This window comes from Oncorhynchus nerka, linkage group LG24 (assembly GCF_034236695.1).
Source record: "Oncorhynchus nerka isolate Pitt River linkage group LG24, Oner_Uvic_2.0, whole genome shotgun sequence".
NCBI lineage: Eukaryota > Metazoa > Chordata > Actinopteri > Salmoniformes > Salmonidae > Oncorhynchus > Oncorhynchus nerka.
In genome coordinates this window covers 66205104-66227761 of record NC_088419.1, presented here as the reverse complement: position 1 = coordinate 66227761, position 22658 = coordinate 66205104, and the positions used below count along the sequence as shown (strand labels likewise).

At 42.4% G+C, this 22658-nt stretch overlaps 1 protein-coding gene across 1 annotated transcript in view; it reads right to left on the bottom strand.

The window, feature by feature from the left end:
* Nucleotides 1–1467: 1467 nt before the first annotated feature.
* LOC135564247 (neuroligin-1-like) overlaps nt 1468–22658 on the bottom strand; it is a 72634-nt gene continuing 51443 nt past the window's right edge. The window contains exons 2-4 of the mRNA XM_065008510.1: nt 12701–12760; nt 8472–8624; nt 1468–1598 (exon numbers count right to left, since the gene is read on the bottom strand). Of these exons, the coding sequence (XP_064864582.1) occupies nt 1468–1598; nt 8472–8624; nt 12701–12760 (344 nt within the window). The remainder of the gene's footprint in view (nt 1599–8471; nt 8625–12700; nt 12761–22658) is intronic.

The window sequence follows — 22658 nt, the reverse complement described above, 5'->3', positions numbered from 1 at the left end:
GGTGAAAAAGAAAAAGTATATTGGTTATGAACAGGTTAGGTAATGTATAAGATTCATGAAACTGACAGAAACAGAGGGAATATGACGTTACCTGCACTCATGAGATTAAACTGTGAGATGCCACCATTGGTCAAACCTCCCCTGAGCATCTTCACAGATAAGTGTCCATTTCACAAGCAGGGGGAGAGCATCATGGCATGATTACGACACGGTAAATGTCAGATATTCTTCATCCTCACTTATTATCTGCTGTAAGAGAGGACCAAATGGAAAACGCTGACCTGCATCAGCAGCAGCCCTCTCACTCGCCTCTAAAAATATGACACAAGTTACAGCACCCAGCCAACCAATCAGCATCCCGGGCCATGGCAGCTGGGGCAGACAGACGCTTTTCCTCGAGCCAAGAGTTGACAGGAGAGTGGGGTTTATTCAAGCAAGGCAGAATAAAAGAATAGCTTTTGCTATAACAAAGAGAAAGACACCTCTGGGCTGTGTTAAATTACTGCAGGAGAAATGAATAATTCAACTGCAAAATACACTGGATCAAATGTTGAGGAGGGATTACAGCTAGGGAGGATGGTTAGTGCCTGTAAAAAAATGACACTGGCACAGAGAAAGGTTTGCTTTCCCACTTTACTTCTGCATGTGTACGTGTGAACAGGGTGCCTTCTTGAGCTACACGGTCCTCCAATACGCCTCGTTTCCAAGTTGTTAAACATATCCATCTGTTTTCCCGGAGCCCAGACTGCAGCCCCGCACCGTGCTGCCCTGCTCCCCGCACTCAGCCCAGCAAGCACCTTGATCATCCACACTGGTTGGTTTCCACAGAAATGCCCAGGAGCAAGGCAAGCTTATCCTTCACGCTGTGGTAAAGATAGATGTGTCAGTCCGCATCGATCCATCTGTTGTTGCCCTCCTGCACGTCAGCTCCTCACAGTATCTCCTATCTGCAAGCAAAATAAATGCCGCGGCTGGACCGGATGAGGGTGGTCAGCTTGACAGAAACCCCCGCAGCCATCGGCAAAATAACTTCAGGGGCTTTGGCCGTAAATTGTGGCAGCTTCACATGAGATGGAGTCACAATGCAATTTCCCCAGGAGTCGAGACACAGTAAATAAAAGTGGTAGGGGGGCAGTACAGTTAGCTGGGAGCCTTCAGTCAGATAACCTCCTAGTGAAATCAGACCAATACAAACATCAGGCCCGGTGAGATCCACAGAGGATTACGACAGTGGAGTGACAAAGAGGAACAAAGCCACACTCATCCCTGTGTGTCATCCCCGTGTACGAGGAAACATCACATCCTGAGTGGTTTCTTGGTTCTGACTATGTCTTCCTGAGGCAGAGCTTGTGCCAAACTATGTACTTATATTAGGAGAACATGGTTCTAAGAGGGTCTGGCTAGTGAGCCTGTGGGGCGGGGGGGGGGGGGGGGGTCGAGGACAGAAAGACCAGCCACTAAGCATGCTTACATGGACATCTGCTGCGCTCTACCAGACACCACTAATATCCATTGTGTCACCAGAACACTGAGGCCACAGCCCCCACAGCCCTGCTGGTGGCACATGCCCGTGTACTTCAGCCACAGCCTCTCTTTCCCTCCACCAAAGCGTCAAGTCACCTGGGAACAATTCGCAGACCACAACTGACTATTGGGATTACCTAACATGACCAGTTCAGATGTGTGTGTAGGTTACTTATCTAGCAGGTTAGCGTTTTTCATCATGAATCTTGTTCTGGAGACAGCTCTGCAGAGTTGTCTCTAATTGGCACGGCCACAAAGTCATAAGAGCAGATCTTAAACCTAACGCTAACCACACTGCTAACCCTAAGGTCAAACCCTAACCTTAAATTAAGACCAAAAATCACATTTTTGTTTTCATTAACTTTTACAATATACCCAATTTTGACTTTGCAGCTGTCCTATCTAGGGGGGGGGATGGCTCAGTTCCAACCTCCAGGACAAGCCTCATGACAATAAACATCAATCTGCACTTTTACATGTTATACAATCAGTGGAGGCTCCTCAGAGGAGGAAGGGGAGGACCATCCTCCTCAGTGAATTTCATTTTTTTTTTAAAGGTAAAATATTTAAAAAGTTATCCTTTTTAGATTAAACTATACTAAATATAATCATGTCACCAAATAATTGATTAAAACACACTATTTTGCAAAGAAGGTCTACAGCACAAGGGTGTAGCCGGAGGACACCTAGCTTCCATACTCCTCTGGGTACATTGACCTCAATACAAGACCTAGGAGGCTAATGGTTCTCACCCCCTTCCATAGACTTACACAGTAATTATGACACCTTCCAGAGGACGTTCTCCAACCTATCAGAGCTCTTGCAGCATAAAGTGACATGTTGTCCACACGATCAAAGGATCAGATAAATCAACTAGTACTAAAAGCATAAGCTTGGTGAGTAAGAGAGAGAAAGAGAGAGAAAGACAATCGTTGAACAGTTTTGAACAAATTAATTTATTCCAAAATGAAGAAGCAAGAGAGAAATTTATATAGAGAGAAATTGTCATTTTTTTCTCACTTTCAGTTTCACTTACTTAGCTAGCAAATACAGCTACATAGTTTAGCCTACTGAAACACCCTGGCCAAACAGGGGGATGCTATGTTAGCTACCTGGCTATGATTATCCAACACAACACTGGAACTCTCCAAGTCAAGGTAAGCTTTTGGTTTCATTAATTATTGTCACCAGGGCTGACAGTGTAACTGCTTACTGACTGTACACTGTAACATTACTGCATGATTGTAGTGGGTTTACTAACTCGCTAGTTCTAAACTCAGCAAAAAAAGAAACGTCCCTTTGTCAGGAACCTGTCTTTCAAAGATAATTCATAAAAATCCAAATAACTTCACAGATCTTCATTGTAAAGGGTTTAAACACTGTTTCCCATGCTTGTTCAATGAACCATAAATAATTAATGAACATGCACCTGTGGAACGGTTGTTAAGACACTAACAGCTTACAGACAGTAGGCAATTAAGGTCACAGTTATGAAAACATAGGACACTAAAGAGGCCTTTCTACTGACTCTGAAAAGCACTAAAAGAAAGATGCCCAGGATCCCTGTTCATCTGTGTGAACGTTCCTTAGGCATGCTGCAAGGAGGCATAAGGACTGCAGATGTGGCCAGGGCAATACATTGCAATGTCCGTACTGTGAGACGCGTAAGACAGGACGGACAGCTGATTGTCCTCGTAGTGGCAGACCATGTGTAACAACACCTGCACAGGATCGGTACATTCGAACATCACACATACGGGACAGGTACAGGATGGCAACAACAACTGCCCGAGTTATACCAGGAACGCACAATCCCTCCATCAGTGCTCAGACTGACCGCAATAGGCTTAGAGAGGCTGGACTAAGGGCTTGTAGGCCTGTTGTAAGGCAGGTCCTCACCAGACATCACCGGCAACCACGTTGCCTATGGGCACAAACCCACCGTCGCTGGACCATACAGGACTGGCAAATAGTGCTCTTCACTGACGAGTCGTGGTTTTGTCTCACCAGGGGAATTCAAAGGAATGAGCGTAACACCGATGCCTGTACTCTGGAGCGAGATCAATTTGGAGGGGAGGGTCCGTCATGGTCTGGGGGCGGTGTGTCAAAGCATCATCGGACTGAGCTTGTTGTCATTGCAGGCAATCTCAATGCTGTGTGTTACAGGGAAGACATCCTCCTCCCTCATGTGGTACCCTTCCTGCAGGCTCATCCTGACATGACCCTCCAGCATGACAATGCCACCAGCCATACTGCTCATTCTGTGCGTGATTTCCTGCAAGACAGGAATGTCAGTGTTCTGCCATGGCCAGTGAAGATCCCGGATCTCAATCCCATTGAGCACGTATGGGACCTGTTGGATTGGAGGGTGAGGGCTAGGGCCATTCTCCCCAAGAAATGTCCGGGAACTTGCAGGTGCCTTGGTGGAAGAGTGGGGTAACATCTCACAGCAAGAACGGGCAAATCTGGTGCAGTCCATGAGTAGGAGATGCGCTGCAGTTCTTAATGCGGCTGGTGGCCACACCAGATACTGACTGTTACTTTTGATTTTGACCCCCACTTTGTCCAGGGACACATTATTCCATTTCTGTTAGTCACATGTCTTGTTCATACAAATATTTACACATGTTAAGTTTGATGAAAATAAACACTGTTTTTTTAGTTTATTAGCTATGTTGACTAATGTTACTTTAGCTGATGTTACTTTAGCTAATGTTACTTTAGCTAATATGGTGATAACGATGTAGGCTGTGTGTAGTGGTTTTGCTTGGAAAGGTTTTTCTACCTAGTCATATACTGTACAACTGATGAATTTTGCATTGAAGTCCACAAGCGATGGGACGAGGTGAGAGGAGTAGAGCATATAGATGTGAGAAGGAATATAACATGGCTGTGTGTTTACGTGTGATCAGCGGTGTATTCATTCCACCGATACTGTTGGAAAATGTTTCGCAAACGGAACAAAACGTGGATAAACATACTTGAATTTGTCCAATAGAAACTCTTGTTTGCAACTGTTGGACTAATGATTACATTCTATATAAGCTAGATGCAGGCAAGAGCGTGCAAGGCGGTATTGAATGTCACTGCCTGGCCATTTGTCACTGTCTGTCACCTCAAATTTGTCTCTCAACCTGTGTGCACCTACGTTATAAACTTTCATTCATTGGCTAGTGTCATGACTGTCCTGTGAGGATCCAAATAGGTCAGATCAGCATGGCAATGGATGATTTCAACCAGACCCTCTCTCACCCACAGGAAAGTATAACAACTATATGTACGAAGTTTCCATGCTTTACATTGTGTATGAAATATCAAACATTATGAAAGTGTTTTTGTTAAGAGCAGGATGTGAAACTATAAGAGTAAATTGTTTCTATAACTTTGTACAAGTAAGTAGTCACCGCCCCCTTGAGTGTGTCAGCCTCACAAAACGCCCCTTTTGAAGAACTGTATAAAATGATGGGTTAAGAATTACCATATCAGACCAGAGAGGAGTTGAGCTGCAGCTCACGTCCAAAGTGGTTCGAACTCTGAAATCTCAACACAAGGTAGAGACAATAACGTCACCTCCCGGACAATCACTGGTACGGCTGATTAGCTGTCTTAAGTAAAGTATCTAGAAAAGGTCATTTAAGTCGAACCATTCTACTACTCTTCAAACCATCCTATTCTACTACTCTTCTCTAATCACTGTATTCTACTACTCTCATCACCAATAGGAACTGTCGACACGGCTGGCTAGCCTATCTTCCAAGGAGCATCTTCCAGAGTGAACAACAGTAGAAGATTGGGGGGACCCTTTGGGACAATTAGAGCCTTACAAGCGTGCTGCGGAAAGGCCTGCCACCCTTCCTAAGAAGGCCTGGTTCCGACAGAGATAAATTGCGAATGAAAGCATTCACACGTAAATAAATGTATGACTTCTTACTCCAAACGGGTGGCGGTTCGTGTGCAAAGTATATGATTACTGTGAGAGTAGTTCCTAAAATGTACCAACGTTAATTGTCTCTGTCTCTCTCTCTCTCCATCTCCTTTGTAACAAACCGCCATATTGTGTCAGTAGCTAGGGACCTGTTTCTAATGTATTAAGTGTGTATGTTTATCCTGTGTTATCATTTAGTTAGCTAGTAAATAAATAATTAAAGCAATTTGTGTAGTACTGAATCATAAGTAAGGCTGGGTTTTTTGTAGATGCAAGGAGGTTACTACGGTTCAGAATGATGATATGATAAGAGGTTACGATTCATACGTTGACTGTCACCCAATATGCTGTAATAGAAATATGGCCATGCTCATGAAAACAAATCGTCCTCCCTCATCTTAAACAGCACTAACTGCCACTGTACAATAGTATATAATATCCACTCAAGATAGAAGACACTGTATACATGTAGCATTTGTAGAGAAAGGGCAATCCTGAAGAACCGCTAAACGCATATTAATAAACATACTCAAATTAGGCATCTCCCAAGACGCATTGCTAATAGAAATGGGGTCAGACACTTTCCATGTCCCTCTTAAAGATCCTCAGGCAAGCCCAGCAGCTAACATGTTAGTCGGGCCAATGGGCAGGCCAGCCGTGAAGCAACAGAAAGGAAAGAGACGCAGACTAATGAAACAAATTATCTGCGGTATTTGTTTCAGGGAGAATAAATAAATAAGCATGAAAAACAATAATCCTCAACACTGGGCCACACGCAATGATTAAATAAAAAAAACTGCAGAACCAATTATTTCAGCAAGAACAAAAGGCAGCGGTGAAGATGGTTGAAAGGGTAAACAATGGGAAGAACATGGCTGGCTGCATCTGCTCCCGGAGCCCTGCCTGGTGCAATATCACGCTGACACGCTGCGTGCTCAGGCCTAGCATAGGAGGAGCAGTGGAACCTGGGCTGTTTACCTGGCTAATGCCCAGACAGCGGTGGTAGATCACTTTCCTCTGTTGCTCTACCTACTGTTGGGAGATCAACAGATGCTTTCAAGGCCAGCTGGGTTCTGATACAGGGAGTCATTAAGCACAATTAAAGCCATCTTGATTTAAGACATGTTATTAACTCCTTTATTAGCCTTGGCTTTAACTACTAAAAGGTCATATTTGTGAGATTCTACAATTCTGGAATTCAAAGGATGCTAAACGATGGATTGGACCAGAGAACGTGTTGAGGCCATAAGGTTCACGCCAACACTACAGTGCGCAGGGCTGTGTTTTAAATAGGTCTTATGTGAGTTGAAGCGCGGCCAGACTGTGGTCTTATACAGGAGTCCATGATGAGTATGATTCGGCCCATAAATTCAGAGCAATTCTGATAATGATGCGCTGACAGCAGAGTTCCATTATTCCATTAAGGCGTCTTACAAAACCCTGACACATCTGCACACACACACGGAGGCAGGCCGAGAAACGGCCCCTGGCCAAATCCATCCCGCGCTACACCCAAACCGATAAATAAAGCTCACGTCAGCCACTCTGCATATTTCGGGCTCCTTATGACTCTGCATGCCTTCCCTGACAAAGAAAAACAAATCATCAGGTGGCAAGAAAAAAAAAATACCAAGAACCCAAAAGGTGCAATAATGTTGGCAGGATCATTAGTGGGAGAGAAAAGCATTCTCTCTCCCAGTCTTTCTCTCTCTCGCTCTCTTTCTCCCGTTCTCTCTTGTCCTCTTTTCTGCTCTCCTCTAATTGTCAGGTTAATTAGGAGGAGTAGCAGCATTGGTTAAATAGCCTTTCCTCGTCTCCCACACACACACACACACACACACACACACACACACACACACACACACACACACACACACACACACACACACACACACACACACACACACACACACACACACACACACACACACACACGAGATGAAGGGGCCACGATGACAGGGCCCCTCTGTTACTTCCTATTGCACATTCACACACAGTCCTGACTACAAAAGGGCCACAGAGGCCAAGGCACTTCTGGGCCTTGTTAGACAGGCCCTTGATTGGCTGGTCAGATGAGCAGAGAGCAGGCTTGTCCCACATCACACAGCGTCTGCTTTGCTCCTGTAACGTTACTCTGCTCATCTCATTCAGCAGAGCTGAGTGGTTTGATCCGCTTACCCCACCGCCACAGGGGTAAATACAAACACTGAGGAAAATGTCAACAAGACTCTTTGTGATGCTAAAAAGATACATCTGATTAAATATGCTCCCATTTTTCCTGTAGCACCAAACCACAGCCTCTTAGCTTGACAGGAGAACCAGCATTAGTGAAAACACAGCCACACCACTTACCTGATCATCACCAAAACTGGTGCTTTTAAATCTTCACATGAACACTATCAACATGAAACCAGTCCAGAGGAATCAGGCCTAATGTTTTAAAATTCCAATTATTATCGTTGCTAGTTTAAATTCAGGAGGCATTCAAGTTGTTGCCAAATTGTTCACAATAAAAACATCTGACATACCACGTTTTCTAATATTCATAATTTGTACAAATAAAGACTTGTTATGGAGAGAAATCAATTTGGAAATAGTTGCTTTATGGGGACAAAAGCTGGGGCTCATTCTGGGGGCTGGTCATAAAGTATTCATGGTTATAATTATACCCCATATTTACTATCATCTTAAATCTTGTGCCTCCAAGCTCGGTTTTCTTTGACACATATTGCTGCTGGTGTGAGTGAAAGGAGGATATTGCCACAGAGTTGTGTGCATTAAAGCCTTGATGCTTTTCAGGAGGGGTAAATCACCATATGAAGCGAGAATAAGGATATTCATGAAAACAAATGACAGCATAATCTCATTGAGGGTGAAAACATAGCACCTCCGTTTCACTCTGTTTCACACTGTCCCCCCCAAGGCAAAGAAAAGGCATTGATGGGCGCCTACTGTCCGATATATATATATAGGTAGCTAGTGTGGGGGATTATTGATAAGGACAAAATCTGGAAAACCTTACCTAATACTCCAAGCCGGTAGTTCACTGTGATGACGATAACATTGCCGTAACTTGCCAAGATGCTGCCGTCAAACATATTCCCAGTGCCCTCCATGTAGGATCCCCCATGGATAAATACCATCACTGGCTTGGGGCTACCGCTTTCACGGATGTCTGCAAGGGGAAGGAAATGATTAAAGGACAAATTAAAATGACAGCTGGAGATGCAATCTAAATTGTGGACGCTTTAGTTTTCTCATAATTTCGGACACATTGACTTAGCTTTGAGACAATTTCTGCTTTGCACGTGATACCGTTCATTTCATACGTGACAAGTATGACATGTTCCTGGTGATTGAAAATTCCATATTAATCTTGTTTTTTGTTTCAGGAAATTTTATGGGCTCTTATTTTTGGGGGGCCAATAAACTGTCAGCATTAAAGAAGCGTAGAGATTAAAACGGACATTTCAATTTAAGCGGCACAGGTGGCAAGTTTTATCAGTAACGTAGAATCTAATAAACACGATTGAACCTAAATGTTTTAATGATTAACATTCTTCAAGAAAAGTTTTTAATTCAATTTCAGACATCCAACGTTTCCCTTTAACAAAGTGTTACGCTTACTGAACTTTGCATAATGACATCAACTCAATTGATGCCGTCTTTGAGGGAGGACATCTAGTTTGGCCGCTGGGTTTGAATTAAATGGGGGATAGGGAGGGATACAAAAAAATAGGCTTCTGATTACTTTTATATTCCACAAAGGAGACAGACGTTTCATCTTGGGTGCAAAATATCCACATTCATGTTCAATATCTTATCGATGTTTGGTGTTGGGGACACTTGCAGGAGGTCTCAGAGCTAAGGAAAGTAATTAAATAGTAAAGAAAGTAGGATGGCATCTTCCACAATGCCTTTATGGCAAAACACGAGGCTGTATTTGCAAAATGCAAGCCCATCTCTGTTCTTTTAGTTGATTTTCTTCCTCCCACTCTGTCTTTCTCTTTCCTTCGCTCTCTTTCTTACATTTCCAGTGAAAGCGTGAAGAAAATGCCAGGGCACCTCTAATCCTCACGTCTTCAGTAGGCAATCCATAACTTCTATAATATTGATTAGGACTGAGCAGCTGCTGAGTGCATGTGCATGCGTGTGTGTGTGTGTGTGTGTGTGTGTGTGTGTGTGTGTGTGTGTGTGTGTGTGTGTGTGTGTGTGTGTGTGTGTGTGTGTGTGTGTGTGTGTGTGTGTGTGTGTGTGTGTGTGTGTGTGTGTGCAAAAGCATACGTTTTTGGTAAAAGACAGAGAGAACAAGAGAGGGGGGAGAGAAATAGGGAAAGAGTGGGAGATACTGTAAAGAGAGAACAAGACAGGGGGAGAGAAATAGGGAAAGAGTGGGGGAGAGAAATAGGGAAAGAGTGGGAGATACTGTACAGAGAGAACAAGAGAGGGGGAGAGAAAGTGGGGGGAGGAAATAGGAAAGAGTGGGAGATACTAGGGAAAGAGTGGGAGATACTGTACAGAGAGAACAAGAGAGGGGGAGAGAAATAGGGAAAGAGTGGGAGATACTGTACAGAGAGAACAAGACAGGGGGAGAGAAATAGGGAAAGAGTGGGGGAGAGAAATAGGGAAAGAGTGGGAGATACTGTACAGAGAGAACAAGAGAGGGGGAGAGAAATAGGGAAAGAGTGGGAGATACTGTACAGAGAGAACAAGAGAGGGGGAGAGAAATAGGGAAAGAGTGGGAGATACTGTACAGAGAGAACAAGAGAGGGGGAGAGAAATAGGGAAAGAGTGGGAGATACTGTACAGAGAGAACAAGAGAGGGGGAGAGAAATAGGGAAAGAGTGGGAGATACTGTAAAGAGAGAACAAGAGAGGGGGAGAGAAATAGGGAAAGAGTGGGAGATACTGTACAGAGAGAACAAGAGAGGGGGAGAGAAATAGGGAAAGAGTGGGAGATACTGTACAGAGAGAACAAGAGAGGGGGGAGAGAAATAGGGAAAGAGTGGGAGATACTGTACAGAGAGAACAAGAGAGGGGGGAGAGAAATAGGGAAAGAGTGGGAGATACTGTACAGAGAGAACAAGAGAGGGGGAGAGAAATAGGGAAAGAGAGGGGGGAGAGAAATAGGGAAAGAGTGGGAGATACTGTAAAGAGAGCGATCCGGAGGGCAAATCTAAATTATTTTCATAAATTGCGCATCAGAATCCTAACATCTTCCATTCACTTTGATTAATTAATTGAATCACAGAAGAGCAGCTGGATTCACGCAAGTGTGTAAACTAGAGCAGCATTGAGACAGGAGAGTAATACCTGATCTCTCCATATAGTTACACACATAACAGCAAGGTAAATGATTAAATATGTCAAATAAAACTAGGACTGAAGACTAACTGGAAAGATTGCGTGTCTGTTTGTCTGTCTATGTCAATGCATGCGTTCATGCGTACATGTGAAAGTGAAATATTCATACAGTGCATATGTTGCCCCCCTCTGCCTCTTGTGTGGGTGCCAACAGCAGATTAAAGTGACACACATCTGGTCACAGAGGGTTATGGCTACAGTGTCTGTCAGGATGTCCATTACATCATTCGTCATTCACAGTCCTTTATGCTGTTTGTTCTTGTGTTCACTTCATCTTTGTGAGTGGCAAAAGCAAGTGCACATTCTAAATCCTTTGGAGGGATTCCAGGCTTCTCTGACAGAGGTCAAACCGTTTTAAACCTCCATCAATGAGGAATAGATGCCAGGGAATTGTGTGTGCTGGCTTTTGAGAATAGATGGCAATTCAGCCATTTGTTCTAAACTGGGCCTACTAATCATAGGGTTCGGTCATGCATCCTACGTGGACACCATGGCATGCTAGGCTAATCCTAGCTGTAGGTAAGGTACAGAGGTAAGTGAGGACAGGTGCATTCCTATACAGGCGCTCACATCACAGAAGACTAGCTGTAAAAGCACTGCACTGGATCTCCATCCAATGCCACATCTGGATGGCCTTGCTAACAAGCTACAGTATAAAGAGAATGTCCCTGTCACAATCCTCCTGAGGACAAAAGTTTCCATCCATTACAAATCCACAGGTGGAGTGGCACCTACAGAGAACTGCACATCTTACATTCCATGACATTGAGGTTCCATGGCAGTGTGTTGTTGTTATCTCTGTTGTGGCAATAGGTTAAATGTCAAAAGAGCACCGCCAGTGAGATATCAAACCGATTGGTCCTAGGGCCATTTCATTCACACATCTCAATGCGTTGGTTTTAGCAGCATATTGTCTTCTGTTTTAGAGAGGATTATTAGTCTGGCCTGGATTCTTTATCAAGTGAATACTTGAGAGGCTGGCTGGGATTTCACTGTATATTTGTGTCTCTAATCTTTTGATGTGTGTACTCAGGAAATCGCAAGTTGCTGCAGATCAAAGATAGCTGCCGCATTCCTAGTTTCCTTTTCTGTAATTGGTGCTTATTTCACCAGATTATACAGGAGATGTGCATTATTAAGACTGTGTTCTGTCATTAAGTAGGAAGTTCACTTTCTCACTTTCTCTTTGAATAACTTAATTTGGGGTTATTTGAGTACTTTCTTCAGTCTGTTACTTTTCAGTGAGAAGCCCGTTTTAGATTTGTTGATTTAAACATTTGGCCTTGATTCCTAGGTTTACATAACTGTGCCATAATGTACTTGAATTTGTGTAAAATAGTGATGAAGAGGCCTCGTTAGGAAGGGATTTGTGATCAATATGTTACAGGTCTTTGCCCATAACGATCCAGGAACATCCATACATGTTGCATAGGAAACTTACAGTTTTTTTATAACACAACTGAAGGTGACTTATGTGTTAGGATTGATCAGGGTATCAAATTCCCCAGGGTTGGAATAGTATATTTTATTTTGGAAAAGGAAAAGAGTTGTGAAAAATCATGCAAAAAGGTGTTACGATTTAATTGAAGGGTTAATAGTTACTCTCTTTTAGATGGGATGCAACATGTATTTATTTGTTTACAAAATGTAAAAAGAATTCAAGCAAAAACCTATGTTAGATTATTAACAATTAAGTACTCTGGAATGATGTGTGACATTAAACATACTCTTAAAACATCAAGCAAAAAAGACAAAACACATCCAGCAAAAATTACGGAGAAAAAAAATCTTCACTTTCAAAAAAGGACAAGAAATGTAAAAAAAAAAATCAAAGAGGAAAAATTGGAGGGTTCCTTGTCATGCAAATCAGTTTGGCATCAAAAAATACCTTCATCCTCCGCCCCGTCATTATCACCTAAATCATCATTGTGTTTCTTTGTAAGGGGACCTAGGATCAAGAATGGAGAAGATGGAGGAAACAGATAATACAAGAACACACAAACCTTAAAAACGCTCAAAAGAGCTGTGAAAACTTTTACTGAAAGAGAAAGAATGTAAACAATTTCATACACATTTGTGGAGCTTGGTAGCTATGAGATTGTAAGACCTTTGTTACAAAGTACTGTAACAAAACAAGAAGGATCTTCAAAATAGGACCCTTTCTTTCAAAAAGATTCAAGAATGTAAGATAAGTCGTTCCCAGTAAAACAGATTGGGTGTTTTCAGAACACAGCTTTACCTCATGTCATTCTCACCCCTCTTTCCCAATTTCAAGTAAACAGACAAAAGCATAATTGTTATGGATGTTTGTGAGGGTGTCTTCTAACATTATGTTCCAATAAGTAGCCCACGTCTGTGAATGTTAATGTGCTAAAAGAGAATACTCCAGATTGAATCATTAGTGGACTCATACTATGTAAATATGTAAAATAGAACCTAAATGAAGTAATTTCATTGTAGGATCACAGTGCCAAAATGCAAATGGAAAAAGTTAATGTATTAAGTGGCTCCAAACACACAGAGGTTAATTGCTTAATTCTCCCTCATTTGCAAAATAATAAAGCAGGAAATAGGTCAGACTGCAGCAGAATAAACCAAGACAGGATTCATTTAGTGAGTAACAGCACAAAGACCGCAGCAATGGACTGTACTATAAACACCACACAGATGGACAAACAGATAGACAGGCACACAGAAAGACAGACGGGGGGGGCACAGAAAGACAGACGGGGGCACACACAGACACACGAGGTTGACAAAGCGCTAGTCTAGACACATGCGAGCTAGATCAAGCATGTGTAAGCAGAGAGCAGCACATGAAAGAGTGAGATACACAGTATATGACCAATGAAAGAAGCCTTCCCACACATCACTCAAACTCATCCTGCTTATGATCATGCTCCTTCATGACAATACAGTACAGGAAAACCAAAACAGGGAAGCAATGAGAGGCAGGGATGGGAGGGGGAAATGGAAATGCTATTCTATTAAAATAGTCCAGTCATTTATTTTCCTCATGTCTTGTAGCCAGAACGCTAGAGCAGTAGGCAATGGCATGACATCTCTATAATTTGTAGCAACATTCTGGAGAAGAAAACAGAGGTTATTCAACACTGGAGAGAACATTTGGCGTAAACATCCCGTTTCACCCAGCAGCCATGCTGAGATTGATTTTGTGAGATACATGACAAAAAATGAAAACAGTTAAGAGTAAAGTACACTGTAGCCTACCTTATCGGAACACATCATTAAACCATCACATTCTCATAAGCTAAGGTAAGGCTTATAAAGCAACTGAACGGAGATGCTGGAGCAAGGCACTGCAGTGCCCTGTGACATGACTGTGCATGGCTGTCCCCTAACTGAGGGGATGGTTGGATCATATCAGTCAGGACGGCAACATGACAGTATGCTGTCAGCATCACGTCACTCCTAAACTCCAAGTGACTGAGGGCCAGGCCCTGCACACTGACTTTTCAACCCCTCTGACCCCCTTGGAGTACTGAGCGCCTCAACACTTTTGTGTCGCACCTGGCTCCACTGCACTGATTAGGGAGACTCTGTTTTTCTGTCTTTCCCAGTATTTATTTTCTTTTTCTCCCTTTAACTCGGTCTACCTTTCTCTCCCTCTATTTACTCTGCCTCTCCGTCTGTCTAACTGCCAAACTGTTTTCCTGTGCCGTTGTCTCTGTCCCCCCCCACACACACACACACACACACACACACTGTCTGTCTCACCAGTAATGCTGTCTCCCAGTCAGATGATAAATTGATTTATTACTGCAGCCTAGCTCTTACACACCCCTTCCAAATGAATTTCCATATCCCTCGTTGTGCCGATATTGATTTGTGTTCATCTCTGACTGATAAAGTGCAACTTCACGCTTGAGTACTCTGTAATGCAGAAAAAGAGTTGGGCTGGTGAGGCGTGCAGCAGGCGGCCGACTCCGGGGCTCCTGGCCCTTAACACTTTAATGCACTACGAACCCTGAGGCTCCAACCAGATTAGGTCATTAATGCTTTGAGCTCAATTGATCTCACATTGTGCACATGGGCTCCATACGACACATTCGTCAAGGATCTTAGGCCTATCCAAATGGAAACAAACCAACTCAATCAATCATTGATTTGACCATAAAAACAATGGGCTCTCTAACATACAAAAGCCAATGAATCTGGGGATTAAGTACTGACCTTCGACAGTACTGGCTATAAAACATATTGTTACATGAACAAATATTTCACATCCTTTGATAAATTACTGAATGTCTATGGTGAAATATAGCCTGTATGGTGAAATATTTCATACAATGCAGTTTGTGCCATAACATTTTGATCAAGAGCAGAATACACAAGAACTTACCTTTCAAATCAAGTCCAACAGCACAACTCATTCCCAGGGGCCGAGTGAGTCATGAGCCTGGTGCCCATGGGACACATGTAGTGCAGTGTACATGGCTATACAGCCAATTACAGGGCTCACAGCTCTGTGGATCTCTTTGATCAATGACTCAGGACCAGGTGGTACTCAGGAACAGGACACTACTGAATACATCCACCCATGTGTTGTGCACTTGATGCAATGCCATCCTACTCTATTCAAATGTTAGAGGCACATAACAGAGAGAGGCTGGCTCTTTGACTGACTGACTCACACTCTCAAAGCAGAAACAATAACACAGATGAAAAACAAATGCTCACAGGTGTGGCTGGGGAGGATTTGACTGCACTAACATTCTAAAACAAGATAGTAACCTCAACCTGCACTCATTATTAAAGGGGCAATCCACAGTTGGTGCATACATTTTCTGACTTATACATTATTGATATGGACCCATTGATTCTTGAAGAATATAACTTGTTAATGCCCCATGAGCTTAGTTCAACTATCGTACCCCATCAGAACCCAAAATATTAGCTTGTTTTACCCCAATGTTTGTAAACAAAGTAAATGTAAACACTGTATTGCCTCAAACCATGGTTAAAACTATCATTTTGATATCTGGATGGTCAGTCCTTGCTCTACACTCTACAAATTAGGGGTTCAATAAGGGTTTTTCTAAGATCCTCAAAGTTCTTTGAAGAACCTTAAGGTTCTAAGCACTGAAAATTGCCCCCAATAGATTCATTGAGGAACCTCGTTAGTTGGTCAGCGTTCTTGCAGGAACCTAACTGCCCAACTGAAACGTTTGGATTTGAATTTCAAAGGACAGCAGGTGCAGGCACTTAACTGAAAAATGTAAAGGTCTCAATTTAAAGGGAAGGTTTGTCCCTTGTATGATGAAAATTGATATTGTTTTATGGTGATACCACCTATATTTTCATATTGGTGCAAATCAAAATTCAATGGATATCAAATCAACAAAGAGGTAAGAATGTGTAGGCTATGAGAATATGTTGAAGCCAAGATGTATTGGGTGCAGACGACTGAACTGCTCACTTTTGCATCCTTTTCTGCAAGTATACAAAGACGAGGAGGCACACACAAAGGTATGTCAATTGGTATGTTATGCAGATCACATGTCTCATCCTCCTCCCTTACCTCTTCAATGAATATCCCATAGGCCTCTACATTATGGACAAGGTATGTGCATGAAAACCATTATCAAAACAGTTCATTCACATTTTCCACAAAAACCAAGGTATGAATACTGCCGTGCATGTTTTGTTAATCATCTGTATAATAAAAATAAAAAAGTGGATTCACAGACTTCATCTCTGATGAATTTAACAGGAAACCTGTTCGATCACCATGCACTGAAAAATCATTCTGGATATGGATACAGAAAACATCAACACATTAACATCAACACGCCAGAGGATATACCCATTGAACTTGGGGCTCTGCTGGGAGTTTACCTCATCTTTAGATTGGTTTTATTCTGCTTTGCCACTAAAATAACAATAAACACTGAAAAATAAATATGGTGTTATTGTTATGCATATTATTATTATTATTATTATTAATAATACTAATAATAGGGGAGGGGGGGCAGTTCATCAAATTAACCCCAAAAGGTTCTTCAAGGATCCATTAAAAAGGTTCTTTGAAGAGCCCCTTTAAATGGTTATTCGAAGAACTTATAGGGGTTCCCCCACAGTTTCAACTTGAAGAACCTCTAAAGGATACTCCAGGAACCTTTTGTTTTTAGCGTGCATACAGTACTCATTGACTTTTTCCACATTTTGTTACGTTACAGCCTTATTCTAAAATTGATTAAATGAATACAAATCCTCAGCAATCTACACACACTACCCCATAATGACAAAGCGTAAACAGGTTTTTAGAAATACCTTATTTACATAAGTATTCAGCCTTTGCGATCAGACTCAAAATTGAGCTCAGGTGCATCCTGTTTCCATTGATCCTCCTTGAGATGTTTCTACAACTTGATTGGAGTCCACCTGTGGTAAATTCAATTGATTGGACATGATTTGGAAAGGCACACACCTGTCTATATAAGATCCCACAGTTGACGGTGCATGTCGGAGCAAAAACCAAGCCATGAGGTCGAAGGAATTGTCCAATGGTCCCTCAGACAGAGCTCTAGAGTTCCTCTGTGGAGATGGGAGAAACTTCCAGAAGGACAACCATTTCTGCAGCAGTCCACTAATCAGGCCTTTATGGTAGAGGGGCCCGACAGAAGCCACTTCTCCGTAAAAGGCACAGGACAGCCCACTTGGATTTTGCCAAAAGGTAGGTGCCTTTTGACTCTCAGACCATGAGAAACAAGATTCTCTGGTCTGATGAAACCAAGATTTAACAGGATGTTTTTCAGCTGCAGGGACGGGGATACTAGTCAGGATTGAGGCAAAGATGAACAGAGCAAAGTACAGAGATCCTTGATGAAAACCTGCTCCAGAGGGCTCAGGACCTCAGACTGGGGAAAAGGTTCACCTTCCAACAGGACAACAACCCTAAGCACACAGCCAAGATAACGCAGGAGTGGCATCGGGACAAGTCTCTGAATGTCCTTGAGTGGCCCAGCGAGAGCCCGGACGTGAACCTGATCGAACATCTCTGGAGTGATCTGAAAATAGGTGTGCAGCAACGCTCCCCATTCAAACTGACAGAGCTTGAGAGGATCTGCAGAGAAGAATGGGTAAAAACTCCCCAAATACAGGTGTGCCAAGCTTGTAGCGTCATGCCCAACAAGACTCAAGGCTATAATCGCTGCCAAAGGTGCGAAAGGGTGCTAAAGGGTCTGAATAATTATGTAAATGTCATATTTCAGTTTTTTGTAATAAATAGCACACATTTCTAAAAACCTGTTTTTGCTTTGTCATTATGGGGTACTGTGTGCAGATCGATGCAGATTTTTTAAATACATTTTAGAATAAGGCTGTAACCTAACCAAATGTCAAAAGTCATGGTCTGAATACTTTCCTATACTCTGTCTATGAATTTGAGTGCTTATATTTCTCGAGCACCATCCCTCAGCTTTTTAGCAAAAAACGTTGTTATTGTTTCAACTGCTGATTGCCGCTTTAAGCCAGCTATGCATGCCGCTTTCAAGGCTCTGTAGATGCAAACTATACAGATAGGCAGGGTAGAGAAGACCACGTGACCACTATGTACTTTGCAGAACACACATAGTATACATCCAGTACAACAGATGACCCTCTCAGCTGGCTGCCTGCCTATGACAAGGCTTCTCACACGTCTAGGCTAACATGTCAGGCCCAAGGCAACTAACCATGCCATATGGGACTAAAAGCCTCAGCAACCGCCCTGATTTTCCTTCAGTTCCAACCCAGCAGCCTGTGTTTCCTACTGTCTAACTATGCACCCTACTACTGGTCACACCTGCCAGAGAGAGAAAGCATTCTCTACCCTCATAGAAGGGAGACATACTGTACTAAAATGTGTGACGGCTAAAGCACAAGATGAGGGGGAGAGGCTAGGATGAAGCTTTCGTTGACAGGACCGATTACCACAGAATTGAACAAGACGCATCTAGAGCACACTCCCATGGAAGTCGATGCTTATTTTCCAACCCGCACTTTCATATACAGTACAGCTTGTAACATATGAGAACTGTCACCTGTGTCATACAGGACTCAACCCTGTTGCACTCAGCTATTTAACTGGTATTGCACATCATCCCCATCTTTTCTGTTTGCTCTCTTCCATGCTAGTGAGAGAAGAAGGGTACTGTATCGGCACAGTGAGACCTGACATCAAACATTTCTTTCTTCAAAAATAATTTGTAACCATTCCAGCATGAATATTTCATGATGCTAATTGAATGTGCTTCAGTGTAGAGGTCTGCGCGGGACTGATTTCTTCATCCCGCCCGCACCCGCAGCTTTTCATACTGCACCCGCAGCTTTTCATACTGCACCCGCAGCCTTTCATACTGCACCCACAGCTTTTCATACTGCACCCACAGCTTTTCATACTGCACCCGCAGCCTTTCATACTGCACCCACAGCTTTTCATACTGCACCCACAGCTTTTCATACTGCACCCGCAGCTTTTCATACTGCACCTGCAGCTTTTCATACTGCACCCGTAGCTTTTCATACTGCACCCGTAGCTTTTCATAATGCACCCGCAGCTTTTCATACTGCACCCGCAGCTTTTCATACTGCACCCGCAGCTTTTCATACTGCACCCACAGGTTTTCATACTGCACCCGCAGCTTTTCATACTGGACCCGCAGCTTTTCATACTGCACCCACAGGTTTTCATACTGCACCCGCAGCTTGTCATACTGCACCTGCAGCTTTTCATACTGCACCCACAGCTTTTCATACTGCACCCACAGCTTTTCATACTGCACCCACAGGTTTTCTGTCCAACTCCAACTGCAAGAACTGGTCCCAACCAGCCATGGTCTCAGCAATTTTGTGCCCTATAGGCGATATCAAAATGCGCAAAAATAACCTAAGAAATAGCCTGGGTTGAATTGAGATTTTCACGTGGCCCATTGTTGCTAGGCTATATGACAATATACTTGACGGATTTGGAAGAAAAGCAGAGTTGGGGAGACTTGCACTTTTGCAAGCTATTTTTATAGCCTACCTTTTAGGAGTGTGACGATTTTCAAACATTTCCTTGGAAAGATAACTGCCAGTGATTCTACAACCATGCATAGGCAGCCTACTCTATTTCAATGAGACCACATATACAGTATACGCATTTTTCATCATTCTATACGTAAATCCGAGACACTTCATTTAGTATGATATGTTACATTTCGTATGGTATGTATTCATTTGTGGATGTCCATCATCCATTACTTATCAAATGTTATGTATTACAATGTGTATGATATGTTAGGAATTGCCATTAGTCCAATAGGTTACATTTGCAAAATGTATGATATGTTACGAATTCCAATTTATATTTGCTAACGTTAGCTAGGTGACTAAGGTGGTTACCGTTAGCAAGCTGGCTAATGTTAGCTGGATTAGGGTTTAGGGTTAAGGTTAGGAGTTAGGTTAAAAGTTAGTGTTAGGGGAAGAGTTAGCTAAAAAGATTAAGGTTAGAGTTAGGGGGAGGGTTATCTAACATGCTAAGTAGTAAGAACAAGTTGGTAATTAGCTCAAATGCTAATGCTAGTTTGCGGTAATGAGATTGGACACAACCTTTGGGTTGCTAGTCATTTGCATTATACTTGTCATATGTAAAACCACTAAATGTAACATATCATAATTTCAGTGTCAAGTATTTCCTATGTTATGTCTAGTCTGAGACCAGGCTGATCTCACACACCCAACTAGAATAGGAAAGGTAGGCTACTGAAGGTGAAGCAGCGACAAAGATTAATAATGTGACAAAGATGTGCTTTTACAAAGCAGAAAGATGATGTTTCCAAATAATCTGTGAGACAAAAAATATATTTTCATCCCAAAATAATATGTCTGACCGTGCGGCAATGATCTCTGTCTGGACCCGCAGCCCTCTACTGTGTGTTTTCTCCCCTAATGAATCAATACACATACCTATGCTTTTATATACCTATATATTCTGATATATTTGACATGTACTGCACACTCAGTCACTGTGTAATAATGTGTAACATCAGTCACAAATGGTAACAACTGGAGATTCATAAATATTTGATTTCCGTAACATGGCTGACATTCTAACAACTGATGACAAGGGTCTCTGGACCCAGCGAAAAAGGGTCTGATGCTGGGTTTCAAATATCAGTAGTAAATGCCAGCAAAAAATGTATTTTCTTGGAATCCCCCCTGGGGAGAGCAGAGAGGACCTGGGGACCCAAATGTCACAGCGCCTTTGGATTGTAAAGGTGCTGCTGCTCATTAGAGCCAGCCACTGACAGGATTTAAAGGCAGGTAACATCGATGTGTGTGTGTGTGTGCACGCAGGGGGGATTTCATTAGGAGCTGTCAGAATGAGAACAGGGACATAGGAAATGACACACCTCGTAATAAGCACCCTTCCTGTTGAGGGGAAGTTGCCTGGAGAGGGGGTCAGCGACACCGCGTCCTGCGAGGAGCACATAGCAAGATCAGTGTTTCACCTATATAAAGTATGTAGAAAAGATAATGGACTTATATATATGTTTTAATAAGATCATCTTTGAGAACTGACAATCCCCAACATAATAACCAGATAGTCAGGGATAATCTAAAATCATGGAGCCCCCATTGATTTTGTTATAATGCTTGAGTCACTCAGATAGCATAAGAACAAGGTATACAGCCATGTGGGAAAGTGTATCACTGCAGCAAATTAGCTTTAAAACTGCAAATAATCTATCAGTCCTATTGCAATTGAAGGAAGAATTGAAGGAAATTAGCTTAAAATTGTTTTTTTTTAATTTTCTGCGGAGAAGAGGACGACCTTTGAAATGCGCCATTGGTCACACCCACTTTGCCACTGCTGCTGCTGAAAAGAATCCTAGGGGAAACACTGAAAATAAATAATCTCACAGGAGCATGTGCTGTAGCAGCTCTGTTTATTGGCCAGCCGAGTGTGGGCATAATCATTCAGGCCTTGACCATTTGATCATGAAGAGTGGCATCTCCATTCGATATAAAGTTAAGTAAGCACAAGGAGAGGATAGACTTGAGTGTGACCAATTTCCCAGCAGAGCAAAATATTGATCCAATTAAAAGTGCAGATACAGATAGTGCTAATTGTACTGGAATCACAAGATGTAGTATTGGCAATGCATGATGATTTTTGATCAATGCTTCACATGTTCCTATAATCATTGATTAGTATGCCCCACTGCGCATAAATTATGTTCTTTCTTGTCAATTTATATGTTCGCTCATTACACATACACACCTTTTTTTGATTTGGAAGCAAGTCAGACCATGTTTTTTTAGGGTGAAATTCTATGCATCCATTCACTATAAAGTACTCTTAATTTTTATCCTAAATTGCTTGAGGTGTCCTGACTCAACATCTTGTAAAGTTTTAAAATAATATACAGTACCAATCAAACGTTTGGACACACCTACTTATTCAAGAGTTTTTCTTTATTTTTACTATTTTCTACATTGTAGAATAATAGTGAAGATACCAAAACTAGAAAATAACAAATATGGAATCAAGGAGTAACCAAAAAAGTGTTAAACATATCAAAATATATTAGATTCGATTTTAGATTCTTCAAAGTAGCCACCCTTTGTCTTGGTGACAGCTTTGTACACTCTTGGCATTATCTTAACCAGATTCACCTGGAATATTTTGCCAACAATCTTGAAGGAGTTCCCACATATGCTGAGCACTTGTTGGCTGCTTTTCCTTGACTCGGTGGTCCAACTCATCCCAAACCATCTCAAATGGGTGAGGTTGGGTGATTGTGGAGGCCAGGTCATCTGATGCAGTACTCCATCACTCTCCTTCTTGGTCAAATAGC